Source organism: Urocitellus parryii, chromosome 9 (assembly GCF_045843805.1).
Source record: "Urocitellus parryii isolate mUroPar1 chromosome 9, mUroPar1.hap1, whole genome shotgun sequence".
NCBI lineage: Eukaryota > Metazoa > Chordata > Mammalia > Rodentia > Sciuridae > Urocitellus > Urocitellus parryii.
Window position 1 is genome coordinate 64,034,831 of NC_135539.1, and position 19,714 is coordinate 64,054,544.

At 36.5% G+C, this 19,714-nt stretch overlaps 1 protein-coding gene across 3 annotated transcripts in view; it reads left to right on the forward strand.

Annotated features, from left to right (window-relative positions):
- Spag6 (sperm associated antigen 6) overlaps window positions 1-19,714 on the forward strand; it is a 73,650-nt gene that overhangs the window by 14,596 nt on the left and 39,340 nt on the right. For 2 of the 3 annotated variants that reach the window (XM_026402381.2, XM_077802714.1), the window contains exons 3-4: window positions 4,849-5,015; window positions 14,559-14,742. In XM_026402381.2, coding sequence (XP_026258166.1) covers window positions 4,849-5,015; window positions 14,559-14,742 — 351 coding nt within the window. Of the gene's footprint in view, window positions 1-784; window positions 828-4,848; window positions 5,016-14,558; window positions 14,743-19,714 lie in introns of those variants that run through there. The other variant, XM_026402382.2, reaches the window with a different exon arrangement.

The following is a 19,714-nucleotide window of genomic DNA, read 5'->3' on the forward strand; positions in this document are numbered from 1 at the left end:
TTGTATAACTAAATTGCAATGTAAGTATTAGAAGCAATGTTCCTAATATGGCTTTAAAAGAACAACAACAGGGGCTGGGGCTGTAGCTCAGTGATAGAGTGCCTGCCTCATATATATGAGGAACTGGGTTCAATCCTCAGCACCATATAAAAATAAAGATATTAAAAAATAAAAATAAATAAATAAAAGAACAACAACCACAAAAAAATAGAATAGGAACTCAAAGTGACAATGTGTGTACGCATGCATGTTTGTGTGTGTGTGTGTATGTATATGGGGGGATTTAAAGATTATCTTTAGGTTAAATTCCAAAAATGTTTTCACATCAATTTGTTTTTATAGAGTAGGCAGAATTATCTTATAGATACTAGAGTATAGTATATGAATTTTGGTCTTATTTTTATTTTTTGCAGTGCTGAGGATTGAACCTAACTCATAGATGCCAGGCAAGCTCAGTGATATTACACAGCAACACCCAAATTCTTCTTCTTTTTTTTTTTTTTTTTTTAGTTGTTGATGGACCTTTATTTTATTCATTTATTTATATGTGGTGCTGAGAATCAAACCCAGTGCCTCACATATGCTAGGCAAGCGCTCTGCCACTGAGCTACAACCCCAGCCCCCAAACCTCTGAATTCTTATTTTTAATATTGGATATATTGTTAGTATATATATTGGGATCTTCAGTGGAGATTCTAAAGATGTCATTAGCTTCTCACTAAAGGCCTTATCTGATATTATAGCAACTATTCAGGTTTCTGTTATTTATGGACTTTAAATTTTTATGCATGCACTTATTGTGGACTGGATTCCTAATGGACAGCCAGGTAAGGAAAAATTTCTTTATATGTTGCTGCTTTATTGTTTTTTCATTTAGTCATCATTTTTATGCAGTTCCTTTTGTATTTTTATCTGTATTTTAAGGACAAATCTATAATTAGAAAAACAGTTTCCATCCTCAATGTCCCTTTAGAGAAAGAAAAGCACCTGGGGACTGACAAGTATGAAGCACTAAGAGGCCATTGAAACTAGACATTTGGAGTAGTATTTTTGAGAATTTATTTTTTTCTCCAATAAAAATGACCTGATTGAAGGTCATTTATTTATTTATTTTTCTGTGCCGAAGACTGAATCCATACTAGACAACTGTTCTACCACTCAACTATACTCTCAGCCTCAAGGTCATTTATTGAATCATATCATTCAAACAAAAATATTGCAAACCGACACATTAGCTTTTATTTTTTTTTATAAGTTTGGAGATTCAAAATTTTTTCAGAATTTTACATTTTGCTTCCATTTAAACTAAGGAATATAGAGCAGAAGTATTGAAAAGAAGCCTAACTTTGATAACTGGATATAGGATTAGAAGGTAAAGAATTATGATTTGTTTTATTTTATGAGCCAGATGTAGTAGAGAATGGAGAAAATGTGTGAAGAAAGATTCTTTTGGTTATATGGACTGGTGAAATACCATTTTAGGGGACAAAATATTTTCTTCTAAATTGTAAACTGAAAATTTCCAAAATTGGGAGACTTATAATAAATTAGCTAAATACTATAATAAACACTGAGAATTGACTATTATAACCCCAGATAAATTAATTAATTCTTTATATTCTTAACAGTTCAAAGTTTTTTAGATTTCAGGACACAATACAATATGAATAACCCAGTATAAATTGATTTCAAAATTATATTTCAAAATACAATAAACCATTGCCTTCACATAAATGTATCAAGTGGGAAAACAAAACAAAATACAGAAACACCAGAATCATCTAAGGAAAATAACATGAAACATAATTGTGATTTTTTTTAAATCTTTATTTATTTATTTATTTTTATGTGGTGCTGAGGATCAAACCCAGTGCCTTAAACATGCGAGGCAAACGCTCTATCACTGAGCAACAACCCCAGCCCAATTGTGATTCTTTTAATATTTTTTTGCCTCATTAGTGCATTCATTATGAAACTTTAAATATGTTTATGAATTTCGGCTTTTCTCTTTAGAGTGTTGACCTTTTTTAATTGAAAGGGTATATGTCCATTATAAAAAAAAAAAGGATATCAATGACAACAAAAACAACTCCAAAATGAGCAAAGGTGTTGAATTGTATTTCTCCAACAAAGACATACAAATGGCCAAGAATCACACAAAAGGAAATTCAGCAGCATTTCTGGGGAAATGCAAATCAAAACCACAGTGAGATATCACTTTACACACATTAGGATGAGTATTATTTTTTTAAATCGAAAATAACAGTTGTTGGTGAGGATGCAGAACAATTGAACCCCTGGTATTTTGCTGGTGGAAAAGTAAATGGTGCAGCCACAGTAGTTGTTAGGTGGTGATGGTTATATGAATTACAAATGCATGAATCATACATTTAAAAAGGGTCAATATGGTGATTTTATGTTATTTATGTTTTACCATGTAAGACTGCAACAAAAAGTAATAAAGAAAATTGTTTTACACTTAACTTTCCAGAAATAACTTGTGTCAACATTTGGTAGTTATTCTAATACATTATTCAGTTTTAAAGTTTTTGTTGTGAGATTGAGATTTTAGAAACTCCATTTAAAAGAGATGGATAATACTATAAGCAATATTCATGAGCATTAGGTTGGTTTACTGTGAGCTATGACCCCTGTGTGAATAGGAGCCCTCCTACCCAGAGTTAACCAACCTGCGAGGGATCCACACTTCAGTGGTGGCCTTAGAGAAGATGATCTAATGTGGCCAACTTGGATATAAAAATGATGACCAATGAAACTAGAAACTAGTAAAAGCCAGAGATCACATCTTAAATTTATTGGTGATAAATGTAGTTGTTTTCTGCTTATGTTATTTGGTAGTACTATTTCTTTAATTGTGGTCTGATCTTAGGTGTTATAGTTTTTATAAATGTTTCTTTTTATTCTATTCAGTGTTTCTGGATAGAACACAAAAAAGTATATTGGTGATTTTACTTTTATGTATTAATGGGATATATTTTTAAAGAAAAGATGTAATGACATCAAGTTTAATAAACTGGTATAAATTAAGTAATGTTTAGAAGATCAAGGGCACTTTGTTCCAGTTAGAATTCTGTCATTACCTTTCTTAGTCTCAAACAGCATCATTAAAGCAGAAAATTGTAATAGACTATTTTTCAGGCTTTATAACAAGGCAAGGTTGATATAAAGAGTTGGAATAGCCAGAAAAATAACCAAAATGCAATTATTATTGATCTCCCTCTCCCCTTAATTTTCAATACACATTATTTATTTAATAATGACTATAAAGAATGTTTAAATTCTAGCCTTGCACTACCATTTACTAGTTGTGTGACAATTTACTGCTCTCAGCTTTAATTTCCTATCCTATTAGTAAAACAGACATAATAATAGGGCCTACTCCATAGGATTGTTATGAGGGTTAAGTGAATTAATATGGAAAAAAGTCCTTAGAACAATGTATGCATATAATAAGTGCTGGATAGCTATAAGCTGTTTTCATTATGGTTGTGAAAGCAATGTATTCTTTCCTAGGGTGAATGTTATGAAGGCTGATAATATATTATGTTAATCTAAAGGAATTTACTTGGAGGTAGTACTCTTCATGAGTACGAGGTCCAAGCAAAATGGCCCTTCCAGCTGCCCATGTTCTGAGATAGATCCTGATAAAATTTCTGTAATAAACTATAAATTAAGTTGGAATAAGAGAAAAGACTAAATGGAAGGCTTCATTGAGAATAAAGGACTTGGGGACTTCCCCCTCCTATTCCCTGCCTATGAGGTACTAGGCATTATACCATATACAACTTAGTCTGCAGTCCTCATGACAACCCTATCAGGTCACATAGCTATTTATGAGTTGAATCAGATTTTCATTTTTTAAAAAAATGTTTTCATTGGTGCATTATAGTTGTACATAATAGTGAGGTTCATTTTTACATAATCATAAATGCATGGGACAGTTTGCTCTTTCTTAGTCCCCAGTACTTCCCCTTTCCCTTCTCTCCTCCCTCCTCCTGTCCCCTTGCTTTACTCTAGCAGTCTTCTATTTATTTATTATTTTCTTAACTGGTACATTATAGTTGTACATAGAAGTGGAGTTCATTATGATGTATTCATACATGCATATAGCATAATTTGCTCAATTTCATTACACAGTTATTCCTCTTACCCACCCCCCTTCACCTCAATCTCCTTCCTCTGCTGTACATATTTTGTTTTGAGATTCAGACTCTCACTCCAAAGCCTTTCTTATTTCCATGCTGTGCTGCTGCTTAATAATTACAGTTTGTATGATTTTGTGTCTTGGCAGGTCAGATAATTCTAAATATCCCATTAACTTTTAGTGGATAATTTTTTTTGTTTCCACTGATTTTTACCCTTGATTCTCTTGTCTGCATATGTGTTATGTCAGCTTTCTGTCACTATGAAAAATACTTAATAAAAATCAACATAAAGGAGGAAAGATTTATTTTGGCTCACAGTTTAGAGGTTTCAGTGCATGATTACTTGGCTGCAGTTTATGGGCTGTGGTAGGGCAGAACATCATGGCAGGGAGCAAAACTGCTCAATTCATGGCAGCCAGGAAGGAGAAAGGGAGGGAGGGAGGGAGGGAGGGAGACAGGAGTTGAGGAAAGGGACCCAAGAGACTCAAGACTTCAAGGACATGCCCTCAGGGATCTGCCCAAATCCTAGTCTCCACCACCTCCCAGCAGTGCTGTGCTAGCTGCAGACCCAACTCTAACCCAGGAGCCTCTGGGGGCCATCCCAGAGCTATATATATATACTAAATTGTGTTTGCTTTTTAATTTAAATTTTGCTGATTCTGTGTTTCATAATTTAACTCAGGTGTAATGTCTTTGCTGAGGCCTCTTCTTCTGGATGTGGTCCCAACAATTCAACAGACTGCTGCTTTGGCTCTTGGGAGACTGGCCAATTATAATGATGACTTAGCAGAAGCAGTTGTGAAGGGCGACATTCTTCCACAGCTTGTTTATTCACTGGCAGAACAGAATGTAAGATTTAAAAAGAAATAATTTATATGCATTTTGTTTTAGGGTTTAAAAATTTTGGTAGAGTGGGCAGAGTTGTGCATTTATAGGTGTTTGAATTATTTGGGCATTAATACAACCTAAAATTCTCGGAATTGCACATAATAATATCTTTAGTGTATTTAGCTTTGGAGCTGATAAACAGCTTTTCTCCATTAAGTTAATATAAGGAGACAATGATTTAGTTCTTTTATTTTAGGGAATCATACATAAAGCAATCACATTATGTCAAGTGAAAGGCCACATATAGTATGATCCCATTTATATGAAATATCCAGAATATGCAAATCCATAGAGACAGACGCATATTGGTGGTTGCTAGGGACTGGGTGAAGAATGGGAATAGGGAGTGGCTGCTTAATTTATAAGGGGTTTCTTGTAGGGGTATTGAAAATATTCTGGAACTAGATAGTGGTGATGGTTGTACGACATACATTATGAATGCATTAAATATCACCACATTTTATATTTCAAAATGATTAAAATGGCAAATTTTACAATACATATATTTTATCAGAATTTGAAAATCCAAATTGTGCAAAAATTTTGATTTTTTTTTTTTTTTTTTGGTGCTGGGGATTGAATCCAGGACCTCATAAATGCTGGGCGAGTGCTCCATTACTAAGCTACATGCTTAGCCCTTGTTTTTTGTTATGGTTGTTAGTTTGTTTTTGTTTTTAATAGATTTGAGAGTCATTTACTAATGCCCTCACAAGAAATCACAGAAACTTAATTTTCTACTGGTCGTAGTGGCACATGCCTGTAATCCCAGTGGCTTGGGAGGCTGAGACAGGAGGATCTCGAGTTCAAAGCAAGCCTTAACAACTTAGCGAGGTACTAAGCAATGCAATGAGACTCTGTCTCTAAATAAAATACAAAACAGGGCCAGGTATGTGGTTCAGTGGTTGAGTGCCCCTGAGTTCAATTCCCAGTATCAAAAAAAAAAAAAAAAAAAGGAAGAAACTTAATTTTTCTTGTGAATGTTTCTTTTTCATCAAATAGAGTTTCTTCCTCCTTGATTCTATTCTTTCCTTTGAGGTTAGGGGTCTGTGTTTCTATATCCCACATAGAAGTTTCTCAATAGAAATTTTCTAAGAATGAATGAATGTCTTTTAGGTGTAAAGAGACAGAAAATACTAGGCATAAAAGTGAGGAAGCAGTGAGAATCAAAGCATTATTCATTCATATGCTTCTGTCTCTTTCACCTATCAGTCTTGAAGTCATTTCTCAAAGGATATTTAATCTCCTTTTTATGAAGCACAAAGTCCTGTGTGTTTTTTCTCTCTCTCTTTCTCTTTTAAAGCCAATTCATTTGGTAAGGAATAGGAAAGAGGAACACTAGGAATTTGCATGAAGTAAAAAGAAGAGAGAATTAGATCAGAACATATGAATTATAGGCACTGCATTAATAATAATTATTGATACCTGTAAATTACCTGTGAATTGATGATTCAGCAGAGTCAAAAGTCAAATTAGTTTATAGTAATGACAAGAAATATCATTATTTCCCATGATTATAAGAAAATGATCTATAGAAACCCACTTTAAAATTCTACCCTAATATTTATTTATTTATTTATTTATTTATTTATTTATTGTTGGTCGTTCAAAACATTACATAGTTCTTAATACATCATCTTTCACAGTTTGATTCAAGTGGGTTATGAACTCCCAATTTTACCCCATATACAGATTGCTGTATCACATCAGTTACCCTTCCATTGATTGACAGATTGCCTTTCTAGGGTCTGATGCATTCTGCTGTCTGTCCTATTCTCTACTATCCCCCCTCCCCTCCCCTCCCCTCCCCTTTTCTCTCTCTACCCCTTCTACTGTAAATCATTTCTTCGATTTGTATTATCTTGTCTTACCCCTCCTTTCCTCTTATATGTCATTTTGTATAACCCTGAGGATCGCCTTCCATTTCCATGCGATTTCCCTTCTCACTCCCTTTCCCTCCCACCTCTCATCCCTGTTTAATGTAAATCTTCTTCTCAAACTTTCGCCCCTACCCTGTCCTTGTTTACTCCCCTTATATCAAAGGGGTCATTTGGTATTTATTTTTTAAAGATTGACTAGCTTCACTTAGCATAATCTGCTCTAATGCCATCCATTTCCCTCCAAATTCTATGATTTTGTCATTTCTTAATGCAGAGTAATACTCCATTGTGTATAAATGCCACATTTTTTTTATCCATTCATCTATTGAAGGGCATCTAGGCTGATTCCACAATCTTGCTATCGTGAATTGTGCTGCTATGAACATCGATGTAGCAGTGTCCCTGTAGCATGCTCTTATTAGGTCTTTGGGGAATAGACCGAGAAGGGGAATAGCTGGGTCAAATGGTGGTTCCATTCCCAGCTTTCCAAGAAATCTCCATACTGCTTTCCAAATTGGCTGCACCAATTTGCAGTCCCACCAGCAATGAATAAGAGTGCCCTTTTCCCCGCATCCTCTCCAGCACTTATTGTTGTTTGACTTTCTAATGGCTGCCAATCTTACTGGGGTGAGATGGTATCTTAGGGTAGTTTTGATTTGCATTTCTCTGACTGCTAGCGATGGTGAGCATTTTTTCATGTACTTATTGATTGATTGTATGTCCTCCTCTGAGAAGTGTCTGTTCAGGTCCTTTGCCCATTTATTGATTGGGTTATTTGTTATCTTATTGTCTAATTTTTTGAGTTCTTTGTATATTCTGGTTATTAGGGCTCTATCTGAAGTGTGTGGAGTAAAGATTTGTTCCCAGGATGTAGGCTCCCTGTTTATCTCTCTTATTGTTTCTTTTGCTGAGAAAAAACTTTTCAGTTTGAGTAAGTCCCATTTGTTGATTCTAGTTGTTAACTTTTGCGCTATGGGTGTCCTATTGAGGAATTTGGAGCCCGATCCCACAGTATGTAGATCATACCCTACTTTTTCTTCTATCAGATGCCGTGTCTCTGATTTAATATCAAGCTCCTTGATCCATTTTGAGTTAACTTTTGTGCATGGCAAGAGATAGGGATTCAGATTCATTTTGATGCAAATGGATTTCCAGTTTTCCCAGCACCATTTGTTGAAGATGCTATCCTTCCTCCATTGCATGCTTTTAGACCCTTTATCAAATATAAGATAGTTGTAGTTTTGTGGGTTGGTTACTGTGTCCTCTATTCTGTACCATTGGTCCACCCGCCTGTTTTGGTACCAGTACCATGCTGTTTTAGTTACTATTGCTCTGTAGTATAGTTTGAAGTCTGGTATCGCTATACCGCCTGATTCACACTTCCTGCTTAGCATTGTTTTGCTATTCTGGGTCTTTTATGATTCCATATGAATTTCATGATTCTTTTATCTATTTCTACAAGAAATGCTGCTGGGATTTTGATTGGCATTGCATTAAACTTATAGAGAACTTTTGGTAATATCGCCATCTTGATGATGTTGGTTCTGCCTATCCATGAGCAGGGTATATTTTTCCATCTTCTAAGGTCTTCTTCTATATCTTTCTTTAGGGTTCTGTAATTTTCCTTGTATAAATCTTTCACCTCTTTTGTTAGGTTGATTCCCAAGTATTTTATTTTTTGGGGGGATATTGTGAATGGAGTAGTTGTCCTCATTTCCATTTCAGAGGATTTGTCGCTGATATACAGGAATGCCTTTGATTTATGCGTGTTGATCTTATATCCTGCCACTTTGCTGAATTCATTTATTAGTTCTAATAGCTTCTTTGTAGACCCTTTTGGGTCTTCTAGGTATAGAATCATATCATCTGCAAATAGTGATAATTTAAGTTCTTCTTTTCCTATTTTTATGCCTTTAATTTCTTTCGTCTGTCTAATTGCTCTGGCCAGTGTTTCGAGGACTATGTTGAACAGAAGTGGTGAGAGAGGGCATCCCTGTCTTGTACCAGATCTTAGAGGGAATGCCTTCAATTTTTCTCCATTCAGAATGATGCTGGCCTGTGGCTTATCATAGATTGCTTTTACAATGTTGAGGTATGATCCTGTTATCCCTAATTTTTCTAGAGTTTTGAACATAAAGGGATGCTGTACTTTGTCGAATGCTTTTTCTGCATCTATTGAGATGATCATATGGTTCTTATTTTTAAGTCTATTGATGTGGTGAATAACATTTATTGATTTCCGTATATTAAACCAGCCTTGCATCCCAGGGATGAATCCTACTTGATCATGATGTATAATTTTTTTGATATGTATTTGAATCCGATTCGCCAGAATTTTATTGAGGATTTTTGCGTCAAGGTTCATTAGAGATATTGGTCTGTAGTTTTCCTTCTTTGAAGTGTCTTTGTCTGGTTTCGGAATCAGGGTGATGTTGGCCTCGTAGAATGAATTTGGAAGTTCTCCCTCTTTTTCTATTTCCTGAAATAGCTTGAAAAGTATTGGTGTTAGTTCCTCTTTAAAGGTTTTGTAAAACTCTGCTGTATACCCATCCGGTCCTGGGCTTTTCTTAGTTGGTAGTCTTTGGATGGTTTCTTCTATTTCCTCTATTGTTATTGGTCTGTTTAGGTTGTCTATATCCTCCTGGCTCAATCTGGGCAGATCATAGGACTCAAGGAATTTATCTATGCCTTCACTATCTTCTATTTTATTGAAGTATAAGGATTCAAAGTAATTTCTGATTATCTTCTGTATTTCTGAAGTGTCTGTTGTGATATTGCCTTTTTCATCCCGTATGCTAGTAATTTGGGTTCTCTCTCTTCTTCTCTTCGTTAGCATGGCTAAGGGTCTGTCAATTTTATTTATTTTTTCAAAGAACCAGCTTTTAGTTTTGTCAATTTTTTCAATTGTTTCTTTTGTTTCAATTTCATTAATTTCAGCTCTGATTTTAATTATTTCTTGCCTTCTACTTCTTTTGCTGTTGTTTAGCTCTTCTTTTTCTAGGATTTTGAGATGAAGTATGAGATCCTTTATTTGTTGGTTTTTTCTTTTTTTGAGGAATGAACTCCAAGCAATGAATTTTCCTCTTAGAACTGCTTTCAATGTGTCCCATAGATTCCGATATGTTGTGTCTGTGTTTTCATTTAACTCTAGGAATTTTTTAATTTCCTCCTTGATGTCTTCTAAAACCCATTGATCACTCAGCAACCTATTGTTCATTCTCCAGGTGATGCTTGATTTTTCCTTTCTTCTTTTATCATTGATTTTCAGTTTCATTCCATTATGATCAGACAAGATGCATGGTATTATCTCTACCCCTTTGTATTGTCTAAGAGTTGCCCTGTGACATAGTATATGGTCTATTTTTGAGAAGGTTCCATGTGCTGCTGAGAAAAAAGTGTAGCTACTTGATGTTGGGTGGTATAGTCTATATATGTCAATTACGTCTAGGTTGTTAATTGTGTTATTGAGTTCTATAGTTTCCTTATTTAACTTTTGTTTGGAAGATCTGTCCAGTGGTGAGAGAGGTGTGTTGAAGTCTCCCATGATTATTGTATGGTGGTCTATTAGACTCTTGAACTTGAGAAGAGTTTGCTTGATGAACACAGCTGCACCATTATTTGGGGCATATATATTTATGATTGTTATGTCTTGTTGGTGTATGGTTCCCTTGAGCAGTATGAAGTGTCCTTCTATATCCCTTTTGATTAGCTTTGGCTTGAAATCTATTTTATTAGATATGAGTATGGACACTCCTGCTTGTGTCCGCGGTCCATATGAGTGATATGATTTTTCCCAACCTTTCACCTTCAGTCTATGTATATCTTTTCCTATCAAATGCGTCTCCTGTAGACAGCATATTGTTGGGTCTTGTTTTTTGATCCATTCTACTAGCCTGTGTCTCTTAATTGGTGAGTTTAAGCCATTAACATTTAGGGTTATTATTGAGATATGGTTTGTTCTTCTATCCATATTTGTTTATTGATATTACTAAACCTGATTTGTTATCCTCTTTGACTACTTTCCCCCCTTTACTGTCCTACCTCCCATTGTTGGTTTTCAATGTTATTTTCCATTTCCTCTTCCTGTAATGTTTTGCCAAGGATTTTTTGAAGTGATGGTTTTCTAGCTGCGAATTCTTTTAACTTTTGTTTATCGTGGAAGGTTTTAATTTCATCTTCTAACCTGAAGCTTAATTTCGCCTGATACAAGATTCTTGGTTGGAGCCCATTGTCTTTCAGTGTTTGAAATATGTTATTCCAGGATCTTCTAGCTTTCAGAGTCTGTGTTGAGAGATCAGCTGTTATCCTGATTGGTTTACCCCTAAATGTAATCTGGTTTCTTTCTCTTGCAGCTTTTAAAATTCTCTCCTTATTCTGTATGTTGGACATCTTCATTATAATGTGTCTAGGTGTGGATATCTTATGATTTTGCACATTCGGCGTCCTGTAGGCTTCTAGGATTTGGGATTCTGTCTCATTCTTCAATTCTGGGAAGTTTTCTCGTATTATTTCACTGAATAGACTGTTTATTCCTTTGGAATGGAGCTCTGTGCCTTCCTGTATCCCAATGACTCTTAAATTTGGTCTTTTGATATTGTCCCATAATTCTTGGATGTTCTGCTCATGGTTTCTTAGCAGACTTGCTGAGCTGTCTATGTTCTTTTCCAGTTGAAATACTTTGTCTTCATTGTCTGATGTTCTCTCTTCTAAGTGATCTACTCTTCTGATAGAATTCTCAATGAGTTTTTAAGTTGGTTTATTGTTTCCTGCATTTCTAGAATTTCTATTTGTTTGTTTTTTATTACCTCTATCTCCCTGTGAAATTGATCTTTTACTTCCTGGATTTGTTTGTCAATGTGATCTTTCATTGTCTGATTTTGCTGTCTCATGTCTTCCTTGAGATTCCAGATCATCTGAAGCATATATATCCTGAACTCTTTATCTGATATTCCATCTGTTGAAGCTATTACCTCTTCTAAAGTTGAGTTGACCTGCATTGCTTGTGGTCCTTTCTTTCCTTGTCTTTTCATACTGCTCGCATTTCTTTCTGCTTGGTGCAACTGTTGTGTTTTTGAAATTTACCCCCTATTTATTTATGTTGCTCTTGTATAGTTGAAAAGTCTCCCTTGCAGGTGCGGGCGGCGGCTGTGCCCCTACTCCAATTGGGGTGACGAGTCTACCACTCTGGCGTCTCTCTGGGCCTGTTCCGGGAGTGGAAGGCGGCTCTGCTCTGTCCCTATTCCAATTGGGGTGTCGTGACTACCATGCTGGCAGGTCGCTGGGCCTGTTCCGGGCGTGGGCAGTGGGCTTGGCTGGCGGGATTCCACCTAATGGCAGTCCCTAACCTCCCTGCTTGCTAATTAATGGCTTCTCTGAGGCGCCACGCCTTCTGTAGCTGCGGGGCAGGCCGCGCGAGTCAGTTGGCCTGGATCTCCGGGGTCCTGCTGCTGGCTGTTTTGATGTTGCAAGCTGTTGGAGAGTGGTGGTGTATCCTTCAGCTTTACTGGATGGTGGCCGCTGACTGCCTCGGTGGAGTGTCCGCTGTGGGGGATGGGATGGGACTGTACCGCTTCCTTCCCCTTCTGAGATCCTGTGCTTGGCCCAAGGGTCCGTGTGGGCCTGGCTGGCGGGATTCCACCTAATGGCAGTCCCTAACCTCCCTGCTTGCTAATTAATGGCTTCACTGAGGCGCCACGCCTTCTGTAGCCGCAGGGCAGGCCGCGAGAATCAGTTGGCCTGGATCTCCCTGGTCCTGCTGCAGTTGGGATCCCTGGCACTCTATCACTTTGATTTTTTCTGCTTGCCCCTCCCCCAGCGCTGACTAGCCAGGTTTCCTTTTGGCTGCTACTGGGAGGAGGGGTTGGAGGTCAGGTGTCTCTAGTTTCCCCCTAGTCTTTATGGAGGCTCAGCTTGATACTCCCTCTCCCGGCAAGCCTAGAAGAGATTTTATGCGAATTCCCGCTGTCTGGGGGGTGAGCTGAATGACACCAACCTGTTTTGATGTTGAACTCTGAAGGAGAGTGGCTGTGTATCCTTCAGCTTTACCGGATGGTGGCCGCTGACTGCCTCAGTGGAGTGTCCGCTGTGGGGGATGGGATGGGACTGTACCGCTTCCTTCCCCTTCTGAGATCCCGTGCTCGGCCCAAGGGTCCGTGTGGGCTTGGCTGGCGGGATTCCACCTAATGGCAGTCCCTAACCTCCCTGCTTGCTAATTAATGGCTTCACTGAGGCGCCACGCCTTCTGTAGCCGCAGGGCAGGCCGCGGGAATCAGTTGGCCTGGATCTCCCTGGTCCTGCTGCAGTTGGGATCCCTGGCACTCTATCACTTTGATTTTTTCTGCTTGCCCCTCCCCCAGCGCTGGCTAGCCAGGTTTCCTTTTGGCTGCTACTGGGCCTACCCTAATATTTATAATAAAGTAGTAAAAATTGGGTTACTGCCATAACTTAAGAAACTAAATATTGAAATATCAGTACTAACAATATATTTCTTACATTCATAGTATATGTTAATTGCATAGATGTAATCTGTTAATATATACTTAATGTGTTTTGTTTTCTGCCTATAATTTGTATTATATCGTATCTTAGCCTAAGAGAAGGCTTTCAGAGAAGGTGCTGTAATCACCTAGTCCCTTTTTAGCAGTCATTTAAAGAAACAGAAACTATAGAATATAAAGTAGGAGATTAATTGTGTTTTGTTTTGTTTCGCAGCATTGGGGATTGAACCCAGGGTCTTGTACATGGTAGGCAAGCACTTTGCCACTGAGCTACATCCCCAACTACTTAATTGGGTTTTATTAGTAAAAGAATTATGACAACATCATTGTATCATTTTTTAACCATAAAACAAGAGAGTTATAGTCAAATATTTTTATACATTGAATTGTTTTAGTAATATGAAGAGAAACATGTTAGTTTTATATTTTAGTTTCAGTCTCTTATTCCTTAATTAGATAAATTTATACAGGAAATATAAACATGAAGCAATATTTAAAAGTCATATAATGACAATTAGCTTTTATCTTTAAGAAAACATTTCTAGAGGGGACAAATAACTAATATTCCATTCTTATTATTTGTGAGGAGAAGTTTGAAAATAGATCATGAATTATTTTTCTGTTTGTTGATTGGAATATTGCATCTTGGAATATGGTTGTTATTTCAGGGTAACTTGGGACACCAGAAGGACTAGCGGAGGTTATGAAAGGCTGGCCTTGCTTAGAGACTGAGGAGAAGTAAAGGAAATGAGTTAGTTGGTTTAGTAACTCATGCTAACAATCTAAAAGCTCCCTTGGGTCACACAGTGCCTTTGAGTGTAATGCAGACACACAAAATCTCATTGTTTTATGAACTTGCAGAGAGCACAATTTTATATTTTATTTTGTACAATTTCCAATTATATGTTTTAGAGTAAAAGATATGAAATATAATGTAAGATTTACCTTGTTTTTAGTTTAGTTACTGAACAGAAACAATGATGGAACATCAAATAATCAAAATGATTTTGCAGTTTTTTTGTCTTTTGTTTTCAAAAGCTATTGAGTTTTACTTAATCACTTTATGACTACCATAGACTTTGGATATGTAAGTTTTCAATTCCTTGGTTTGGTCTTTTTCGCCCTGGTAGCGATTCTACAAGAAAGCAGCGGCCTTTGTGTTGCGGGCAGTTGGTAAACATTCCCCTCAGCTGGCTCAGGCCATTGTGGACTGCGGAGCACTGGATACACTGGTGATATGCCTGGAAGATTTCGACCCTGGAGTCAAAGAGGCTGCAGCCTGGGCACTTGGATATATTGCAAGACATAATGCAGGTATTAGAGCTTAAATAGGATGATTCATTTAGGTTCATTAGGTAAATCTGGTTTTTCTTAGTAAACTATAGATGGGGGCTTTAAGGACGTTTCTATATCATCAGTTTTGAAGGATAGCCAAGTTGTTTGGATCACATTCTCACAAAGTACTATATATTTCCATCTTTAGCAGATGGGGAATTTGAAGTGGGGAGGAGAAAGATGAGATGGGAGCAGGGTGTGAGGAGTGGAGTTGATTCTCAAAGGCCTTGGTAAATAGGTTCAGTTACAAAGATTATGGTGGTTTGTCACCCTCAAGGAGTCATTGGTTTTCACCTTCATTCACGACAGAGCATTCCAAATCAGCCAGGAGCTATCTCACTTGAGTGAGTGATGTGAAAAAGATACGGACATAACTTTCTACACTATGTTTGTATTCTGCTCATGTTGGGCAGGAAGGAGGAAGTAGAGAAGGAGGGGCATCTTCTCTTATAAACTGGTATCTCTTGGGAGAAGGTTGTTCTGATACAACTGATTGATAAGAAACACATAGGGAACAGATTTGCCCCACTACTTTATAGAAGTTGCTTATGAACAAATAACATAAGAAGAAAATACATTTTCAACAAACATAAATTAAAACCATCAATTTTGCTAATAATAAAAAAATGCATCAATAAACTCTTTTTACATCTACTATTATTGGGAGGGTCAGGGAGTAAAGTAGAATGCAGTTAAGGAGCTAAGAGTACTATGGCAATAGATAGGATTTGAGTTTGAGTCCAACTATTACCACTTAGGTGCTTTGTGACCTTGGACATAGCTTTCAAACTTTCTGAACCTTAACTTCTTCATCTGCAAAAGGGTAACCAATAATAATTGCTCCAGAGATTTGTTGTGAGGATGATGAAATAATACTGTAAAGTGCTTAGACCAGTGCTTGGCAAGTGGCAAATACTCAGTCAATGTAAAATATTCATATTAACATGAAGATTGGAGAGGACATTATAGCATTTATGAAATGTAGCTGGGTGCCACAACCCCAGCTCCTTGGGAGAGGTTGCAAGTTCTAGGCCACTCTAGACATTTTAATGAGAACTTGTCTCAAAGTAAAATAATAAAATAATGTTTATGACATCGGAAGAGGAACTACAAATTGTATAATCTCATGGAAAGCAGTTTGACAGAACAAATCTAAGTCATGAAAAAGCTCATGCTTACCCTGAAAAGTCTGCTTTGGAAATTCGTCCTCAGGATGGAATTCCACAGAATGAAAAAGTGTATTAATGAAAACATTATTGTAACATTATTTGTAATATCAAAACACCTCAAACATTTGACAGAAATTTAGTGTTAAATTATAGTAATCTACTTAATGGAATCTCATGCAACAAAGTACAAAAGTAATTATGATCCCTATATGGTAACACAGAGAAGTGATTATAATGTTAAAAAGAATAAAATTATATTTTACAATTATAATATAAAAATAAAATTTTGTGTGGATACAAATTACAAAGAAATAAAAGATTGTATTACTAACATGGTGAGATTAAGGATGGTCTTTCTTTCAGATTTTTGAATGTTTGTGTATGTAATAAAATAATAGCCATTATCTATTGAGTAATTACTATGTGCCTGGCTATAAAATTCAGAAACATAATCTCATTTTGATCACAGCTACCCTTGGGTAGGCATCACTCTCACATAATGTAGAGAGGATGCCTGAACTTACATGAACGGTGGAACCAGAATTTGGGTCTACTTCTGTGTGACTTCCAAGCCATGTTAACTACTATACCCTACAGCTGCACTAAATACTTTCTGAAAGAACATCGAAGAAAAAACTTACAGAAATAGGAAGAGGCTCTCTGAAATTATATTTAATTTGATTCTTATAATGGTGGGTACTACTAGAGACAAAATAAAAATAAAAAGTAGAAAACTAAGTTGAGAAAGAAAACTATTTTTATGCTAGAATGATTCAGAATTAACATATTAAAAATCTTCCTTTTAATATCTAAACTTTGGTTTTCCAAGTAGTTTTACCTTAGACTGTTTTTTAGTACATGTTTAATGAGAAAACCAGCTTCTGATTTAAAACACTGCCTTAAGTTATCACAGGAAACTACATAAGTGGATTTAATAAGTTTTTTGATATGTCAGAGGGACATGTTATAGATTGTGACATAAGTATTTCAGAATGGTTCAAAAGAGCTTTGAGGGACAGCTGTGCAGATACACTGTCAGGCAGGTGCCCAGAGATAACCTTTTCATCCCTCTCTTTTGTTGAGTCTGGGTGAAATGATTATAGTTCATAAATAGGATCTGTCTTAGGGATCCCATTCCAATTTCTTGCTATAATCTGACTCCCACATGGAATTCCCACTGTAATTTCAATATTTCACAGTAGTTAGGGGCCTGGGACCCAGAAACTCCCCAAAGAGATTACTGCATAGATTTCTCAGAAAAAAAGGGAATTACTATCTAGTAAGCTATAGAAGAAGTCATCATTCACATCCAAATCAGTGAAAATAGAGGGTTTTCCTCCACTAACGTGATTTATTTCTCAATGATTTCCAGAAACTGGAAAAGATTGAGATTAATGGGAGAACATTAACTCAGTGTTTTCTTCTTAGTATTAGTAGTAAAATATTTGATTAGACAATTTAAGATCTTAAATATTTAGATCTTAATTGGAGATGCAAAATAAGTCAAACTATATCTTATTTAAGGGCAAAAGAAGGAAAAAGTATACATATAGGAAACAAAAATATATATGTACAGTAGAAGAAGAAAGAAACACTGGGCATTATTTGCATTATTTGACTTTTGCTTATTTGAAAATTATAATTTTTAAAACTTATTTCTAGGGCTGGGGTTGCAGCTCATTGGTAGAGTGCTTACCTAGCATGCATGAGTCACTGGGTTCTATCCTCAGCACCACATAAAAATGAAATAAGTAAATAAAGGTATTGTGGCCATCTACAACTAAAAAAAATTATTTTAAAGTTAATTTCGTGTATAGATTTATAAAACACTTTACTGACCACCAAAAGAAATGATATTTTGGGGTTTGTTTGTTTTTGTCTCCATATAAATCAAATCTCCAGTTATTGAATACACCTGATTATATTTACCTCTCAATTTGAAGATAAATAAGCTATTCCCTTGTATTTTCCCTGTTCTTAGATTAATTATTTCTCCTCTTCCTTCTTGCTACTCTTTCCCACTCTGCATGATTGTTCTAACTATCTGTTTATCTAACCAGTGTCAAGTCTCTCACTCTTTCTAAGGAAAAGTCTTGCTTTTGGTGATAAAGGGTATCCAAAGAGTCTGTGTTGACAGTGGGATTGTGCAGCCACCCTAGCTGCTGCAGCTGCTGAGAGGCAGGCCCAGGGAGGCTCCTGGAGAAGGGGGGGTGTCGGTGTGGGCTGTTCTTTCCTGCTCCCCCTACCCTGGGGGCAGGGCAGTCTCTCTCAGACTTGGGGTCTATTAAGCCAGCAGCTCTGGGGAGGAGCACTTCCAATGACCTTCATTGCTCAGGATGGTGGCAATTAAGAGTAGGGACTGAGGTGAGAGCATAGCCTTGCTGAAAGTGTGAAGGAGAAACCATCCAGGTGTATTGGGTGAATGCTTTTCCATATTTGGGCTCAAAAAGAAGTTTAAGTGTTTATTTTTGGAGCTAACTCTGGCTGTTCTCACACCTGGCAAAGAGGGGTAAATTTGGTTAGATATTCTACAACTTTCAAATTATTGATATAAGTGTCACAGATAGGAAGCTGGACTGGAGAGGCTGGAGGATTTATTCTGATCATGGAGCAGTTTACGGCAGAACTATTTTACAACTTCTCAAAACTTCCAAGTTTCTTCCTTTCTAAGTGCACAATAAAATAGACACTAGTATTGCTGTATATATATATGTGGCTGTATAGCCAATGTGATTCTGCAACTTGTACTCTTGGAAAAATAAGAAATTATACCCCATTTGATTTAAATGTATGATATGTTAAAATCATTGTATTGTCATGAGCAACTAATGAAAAAAAAAAAGAGGGAAAGTGAACAAGAGCTCATCATTCTTTTTAAACTCCTAGTCATATCTGAAAATCATGCCAGATACTTCTGTTTTTAATCCCTGATGGCTGATTTCCATATGTGTGACTGTTCTTTCTCTGTAGACCTGATTTATGTCCCACTCAGTAGCAGTTAGGAGACGAGCTTTTCCACAACCAATGAAGAGTAGTGCTCACAGAGACCGGCTAATGTGGACTGTACAGAAACACTGGGTAGATTATATCCTGTTTACTAAATAGATAATGTAAGGAAGGAATCAAAACAGCTGGCCAGCCTGGTTGTTTTCTGTCTTACGTTGAATAATAAAATAAGAAAAGGAGAAGAGAATTTTAAAATTAGAATTCTTGCAAATATTCTTCTTGAGCTACTTTCATGCAAATGTCATAGCCTAAATAGTGTAGAACAGCTGAGGAAGCAGTGATTTAAAAAAAAAAAAAAAGCAAAAAAAAAACCAAAAAAAAAACTTCACATATATTTGTGGTGAAAACACCTAAAAGATATTCTCTTAGCAATTTTCAAAGCAATTAAAGTTTAAAAATGCAAATATTCATGATAAATATATGAAGTAAGAGCTAGGGACTTTGTTCTTTATGTCTTTGTGTGAGAAAGGATGGGGAGAAGGAGCCTAGCACCTAGTAATTAAAATTTCATGGTGATGCAGGACTCTCTCCTTGGTAGGTTGAGGCCACAGGGTTGCTTGAACCCATGAGTTTGAGAGCAGTGTGAGCAACAGAGCAAGGCCCTGACTCAAAAACCAAAAATAATTAAAAAGTTTATTTGGAGACCACCCAGACAACTATCTTTACTGTGCCAGTAAATATTAACATTGATTTCTGAAACATCTTTTTTATAATTTAAAAAATAATCTTGGAGGGTTGTGGAACACATAAATATAGGGTCAAATGAGGTATATAAT